General features: G+C 52.1%; 1 protein-coding gene across 9 annotated transcripts in view; it reads left to right on the top strand.

Annotated features, from left to right (window-relative positions):
• Hdac7 (histone deacetylase 7) overlaps positions 1-5,891 on the top strand; it is a 39,834-nt gene that overhangs the window by 22,653 nt on the left and 11,290 nt on the right. For 5 of the 9 annotated variants that reach the window (XM_031354111.1, XM_031354122.1, XM_031354094.1 and 2 more), the window contains exons 6-12: positions 332-457; positions 682-773; positions 961-1,071; positions 1,200-1,380; positions 1,586-1,782; positions 1,973-2,167; positions 3,104-3,305. In XM_031354111.1, the coding sequence (XP_031209971.1) occupies positions 332-457; positions 682-773; positions 961-1,071; positions 1,200-1,380; positions 1,586-1,782; positions 1,973-2,167; positions 3,104-3,305 (1,104 nt within the window). The remainder of the gene's footprint in view (positions 1-331; positions 458-681; positions 774-960; positions 1,072-1,199; positions 1,381-1,585; positions 1,783-1,972; positions 2,168-3,103; positions 3,306-5,891) is intronic. The other 4 variants (XM_031354136.1, XM_031354106.1, XM_031354099.1 and 1 more) reach the window with 3 other exon arrangements.

Here is a 5,891-nt window from a genome sequence, read left to right as displayed (position 1 = left end):
AAGAAAGAAAGAGAAAGAAAAAAAGAAAGAAAAAGAAAGAAAGGAAGGAAGGAAGAACGAAAGAAAGGAAGAAAGAACGAAAGAAAGAAAGAGCGAGAAAACCGGGCAGTGGTGGCGCATGCCTTTGATCCCAGTACTCAGGAGGCAGAGGCAGGCGGATTTCTGAGTTTGAGGCCAGCCTGGTCTACAGAGTGAGTTCCAGGACAGTCAGGGCTACACAGAGAAACCCTGTCTCAGAAAGAAAAGAAAAAAGAAAAAAAAGAAAGCAAAGAGAGAGAGAGGGAGAGAGAAGAGAAGGCTGGCTGGCCTATCGACACAAGTTCCTCCTCAGTGTCTGAGCCCAACCTGAAGCTGCGCTACAAACCGAAGAAATCCCTGGAGAGGCGCAAGAATCCCCTGCTCAGGAAGGAAAGTGCCCCTCCCAGCCTTCGGAGGAGGCCTGCTGAGACTCTTGGAGGTAAGAGCCCTGGAGTGGCGGTCCACGGTGTGGGCCCTTCTTTGGGCCACGTGGACGTAGGACTGCTGACTTAGTACCGGGTGCGTCTCACAGACCTGCTAGAGGCGCCGTGGGCCAGGGGTGGTCCGGCAGCGACCTGTTCCCCCAGGAAGAAAGCAGAGATGCACCCAGAAAGGACGGAGCTGTGATCCGTAACCGTGCTTTCCTTTATCCTCTGCCCTCAGATTCCTCCCCCAGTAGTAGCAGCACACCTGCGTCAGGGTGCAGCTCCCCCAATGACAGCGAGCATGGCCCCAACCCGGCCCTGGGCTCAGAGGTAAGGCCTTGTTGGGCACTGTGCTCTCCTGGGGGCAGTTCTGAGTCTCAGCCTTTTTCCAGCATGTGGCCTGGCCTGAGGTGTCAGGGTCTGGGGAGTTCCTAGCAGGGTCTCTTGGGTGTTCTGGGGACGGCACACCTGGGGTAGAGTTCCAGGACTGGTGACGTCACCCTGCTCCCCATGGCAGGCGCTCTTGGGCCAGCGGCTGCGGCTGCAGGAGACTTCTCTGGCCCCGTTCGCTTTGCCGACAGTGTCCTTGCTGCCCGCAATCACACTGGGGCTGCCTGCCCCTGCCAGGGTGAGTGGCTGGGGCACCCTGCCCCCACTCCGTGCTTCTCCGGCCTCTTTCCTGCCTGCATCCTGTTACCTTACCTTCATCTGTTTCTCCCAGAATCCTCTCCGACTCTGACTTTACCTTTCTTTCAGGCTGATGGTGACCGCAGGACCCATTCAACTTTGGGCCCTCGGGGTCCTGTCCTGGGAAACCCCCATGCTCCCCTCTTCTTGCACCACGGTCTGGAGCCAGAGGCTGCGAGCACCTTGCCCTCTCGCCTGCAGCCCATTCTCCTGCTGGACCCCTCAGTCTCTCATGCCCCTCTGTGGACTGGTGAGTCTTGCTGCTTCTCCCAGAATGGGCAGGATTTGTGCACCCCGACAAGGGGTCAAGTTCTGGGAAAAACCCCACCTTCCAATCCCTCACTGTCTGTATCCCCTTGCCAACCCTTGCCTCCGCTCCTTCCAGCTCCAATCCTTGCCCGTCTTCTTCCGTGGCTCCCAGGGTTCCTTCCTTACACCCATCTTATTCTTTCCAGTGCCCGGGCTCGGGCCCTTGCCCTTCCACTTTGCCCAGCCCTTACTGACCACCGAGCGGCTCTCTGGGTCAGGCCTCCATCGGCCCCTTAACCGGACCCGCTCAGAGCCCCTGCCCCCCAGCGCCACTGCCTCCCCTCTGCTGGGCTCCCTGCAGCCCCGCCAGGATCGGCTCAAACCTCATGTGCAGCTGATCAAGGTGAGGGGAACTGGGTAGGGGAGGTGCTGAGGGTGTGCCTAACCGAGCCCCTGTGGACTGAAAGAAGGGCACTTAGGCAGAAGAAAGGCCTGGAGGGGCAGAGAAGTGGCTGCAGGAGACCTGGCAAGATGAATGTCGCCTTATCCAACCCTCTACCCGTCACCCACCCTCCTTTCTATCCACTTCTCAGCCAGCCATCTCCCCTCCCCAGAGGCCTGCCAAGCCCAGTGAGAAGCCCCGACTGCGGCAGATACCCTCGGCTGAGGACCTAGAGACAGATGGTGGGGGAGTGGGACCTATGGCGAATGACGGCCTGGAACACAGGGAGTCGGGCCGTGGACCTCCTGAGAGCAGAGGCCCCATTTCTCTGCAGCAGCACCAACAGGTATGGCTGTGCCTAAGGACCCTGAAGAAAGTTCAGTCAGAAGGCTTGGGGCTTGGCATAGGATGGGGAAGGGAAGAAGAGGAAACCAAGACCCAGGCTATGGTGCTGATGCGCATGCGCATGTTCGTGCGCGCGTCTGGCTATATTCCTGCAGCCTGCTTTCTCAAGTAGACCCTGTACCTGCTTCTTGGCCTTTCACAGAGCCACGCATGCTCCATCTTCAGCTCTCTGTCTGCAGCTGGCTCTCTTGTATCCAAAGGTAGCTGGGGCAAGGCGCGGGAGAGCAGCAGGTCCCTGGCTTTAAATTAACAGCATGGGGTTCAAGGCAGTGCCCGTATGCCAGGACCCATGCAGCAAAAACTAGACACACAAGATGCCTTGAGAGGCAGGTACTGGTCACCTTGAAGCTCTGTAGGCTGAAGGGTGACATCGAGGTGTGTGTCGGGTGGGAGAGGGGATGTGTTCTGGGGGATAAGGAAGGAGCATCTATAACAGGCCTCTGTTCAAAGGTCCCTTTTACAAGGACAGCAAACCTTTCCCAGGAAGACTTACCTAATCACGTCAGTGTGACTTGATTCCCCCCTGCAAAGACCCTATCTCCAAAGCCAGAGGCTTGGGGCTCTATGAATTGAGAAACAGGATTCCACCAGCAGCAGCACTTGGTGATGACCGTCCCCATGCATTTAGCATCTCAGGCAGTCAGTCGCTTGTAGTTAGTATCGTAGTCCCATGAGAGGTGATCTCAGACAGTAGACTCGGCCCAAGGAATTCTTGTGCAGTCAGAACATCAGTCTGGGTGTGGGGCTTCGGAAAGGTCAGAGAGCTCACATCTGGAATTTCTCCAGAAAAAGAGTCTATCTGGAGGGTCCCTATACTTTGGGTACGAGCAGGGGGACAAGTCTGAGAAACTGGAGCCTGTGGCCATGTTTCCCTCAGGTGTCACTCTGGGAGCAGCAGCATCTAGCCGGGCGGCTCTCTCAGGGAAACCCCGGGGACTCTGTGCTGATACCTCTGGCCCAGGTTGGACACAGGCCCCTGTCCAGAACCCAGTCTTCCCCAGCGGCACCTGTCTCCCTGCTGAGCCCAGAGCCCACCTGTCAGACCCAAATCCTCAACAGCTCAGAGACACCTGCCACAGGTAAGACCAGAGAGGGACTGTGAGGGAGGCAGAGGGAGGTGCTAGGGCCTGAGTCCACCTCTGAGAACTAACTGCCTTTCAGAACAGTCCCAGAGGTCGCAGAACCCTCCATCTTGTTTGAGCTTCACGGTGCCCATGAAGCCTACAGATTCATCAGGACGTAGGAAACCTAAGTAGGCGGTGACTAGCTTTTGGTTAAAGGACAAAGAGGGGCAGTCCGGGCCAGGGCAGGAATTTGAGTCTCCAACTACGACCAGCCTTTTTAAAATAAAAGCAAGGGGCTGGAGAGATGGCTCAGCAGTTAAGAGCACTGACTGCTCTGAGTTCGGATCCCAGCAACCACATGGTGGCTCACAACCATCCATAATGAGATATGACGCCCTCTTCTGGTGTGTCTGAAGACAGCTACAGTGTACTTACATATAATAATAAATATTTAAAAAAAAAAAAGCAAACTCAGAAACAACAGCCAAGAATGTTAATAACTACTGCTGTGCTTATAAAAAGAGCCCAAAAGTATTTCAAACACTAGAGAAATATAGGAAAATATAAGAAAAAGACAATCACCAAGTATCTTAGTGCCCTAGTCGCTGCTGGTCTTCACTCTGGGTTTTAGTTACCCATTGGACATGGCTAATGGCACAAACATGAAGCTAGATTTTGCACCCTGCTTCGTTGATTTTTGATTGATTTAATTTTTTTTTTTCAAGACAGGGTTTCTCTGTGTAGCCCTGGCTGTCCTGGAACTCACTCTGTAGACCAGGCTGGCCTCGAACTCAGAGATCCACCTGCCTCTGCCTCCCAAGTGCTGGGATTAAAGGCGTATGCCACCACCGCCCAGCTGATTTAAAATTTTTTTAATAGTGCTAGGAATTGGACTTAGACTCCTGCATATGCTGGGCAACTGTTTGGTCTCCAGGCTGCTACTACCAGCTCTGCACTCTGACTTATCAGCCAGCATGTTATTACAAAAAAGAAAAATCCTTAAGACTGAGAATCTTGTATTTTATCTTTTTTTTTCTTTTAAGTTTAGCTTCTTGAGACAGGCCGTCCATCCCAGGCTGGCTGTGAACTCGTAGCTGATTTTCTCTTAGATTCCCAGTGGGAGGATTACAGATATAAATCACCTGAGCAGCTCAGTGTTAACTTTAATTCTTATTAGTTGGGTGTTTAAACACTTTTAGTTTTAAACTTAATTTCTTTCTCTCGGTTTTGTTGTTGTTGAGTTTTTGTTTTTTTGTTTTGGTTTAACAAGACAGGCCTTTTCTATGTAGCCCTGACTGTCCTGGAACTCCTTCTGTAGACCAGGCTTGGCTTCAAACTCAAGAGTTCTGCCTGCCTCTGCCTCCCAAGTGCAGGGACCCAAGGCTGGGATCCAAGGCATGACTCACCAGGCTTCAGTTTAATTTGCTTCATTTGTTTTTGAGAGGCACTCATTATGAAGTCCTGGCTGGTCTGAAACTCACAGGCCTGTGATTCACCCTCTTCTGCCTCTCCAGTGCTGGGATCGAACGGGTGCACCAACCACCACACTTGGTCTTTAAGTCTTTCCTGTGGTCTGGGATTATCTCTCCGGGGTCACTCTTAAGGAGCAGCATCCCTGGAATAAGCAGTGGGAGCATTTTGAAAGTCTCTGAGATGAGATGTGTAGACACAGACCCTTCCAGCAGCAATGTGTGTGTATAAGGTCCACTTCTGGAGGCTTTCCCTGGGGCAGACTGGACTACAGTTCCTGAGAACCCAGAAGGGTTGATTCCGGGACCCCGGCACCGTCTTGCAAACCTACCAAAACCGCAGATGCTCAAGTTCTTCATGTAAAACAGCACAGTGCATGCTTTAACATATGTGTATCTTTCCACATATTTAAATCACGTCTGTTTTGCTTTTAATAGCTAATGCAATGTGGATGCTATGTAAATAGTTTTCATGCTGTTTGCTTATTGTTTACAAGGTAAAATAGTTTTCTAGCTGTTTCCAGGTGCAGTTGGGAGACTGACCATGGGAATCCCTCTCCCCCCTCCTTTTTTCTTTTCTTTTTTTTCTTATTGAATATTTTCTTTATTTACATTTCAAATGTTATCCCCTTTCCCGGTTTCCCCTCCAGAAACTCCTTATCCCACCCCCTCCCCCTGCTTCTGCGAGGGTGCTCCCCCATCCAGTCACCCCTCTCCCAGTCTTTAGGTTTCTCTGGAATTGCTTTTCCTCTCTGTGTTGGAAGCCCCAGGCTTTGTGATACCCAGAGGGAGATGTGTAGTAATAAATATTTACAAATCCTGGCGCGGGGATTTCTACCCACCTTTGACCATTTATGTTCCCGGATGAAAGACACACACACAGCCGTTCTATTTTCATATGTCTTAGTCAGCACACTAGCTGGGTAACTGCCTAACCTCCATGCTGTTAGAATCCATTTTCTTACTGATAACTCCGAGTTACTACTTAACTAATTTCCATGTTCCATCTTGGCTGCTCTGGACCCAATTGGGCAGCCCTCTGAGACTTAGCCCTTAGCCCATGGCAGCTCTCCATCTCCCTCCTGCACGTTGTTCATCTCCTCCTCCTCCTCCTTCTCCTCCTCCTCCTCCT

This window comes from Mastomys coucha, unplaced genomic scaffold, assembly GCF_008632895.1.
Source record: "Mastomys coucha isolate ucsf_1 unplaced genomic scaffold, UCSF_Mcou_1 pScaffold11, whole genome shotgun sequence".
Taxonomy (NCBI): domain Eukaryota; kingdom Metazoa; phylum Chordata; class Mammalia; order Rodentia; family Muridae; genus Mastomys; species Mastomys coucha.
This window is presented reverse-complemented; position numbering and strand designations above follow the sequence as displayed.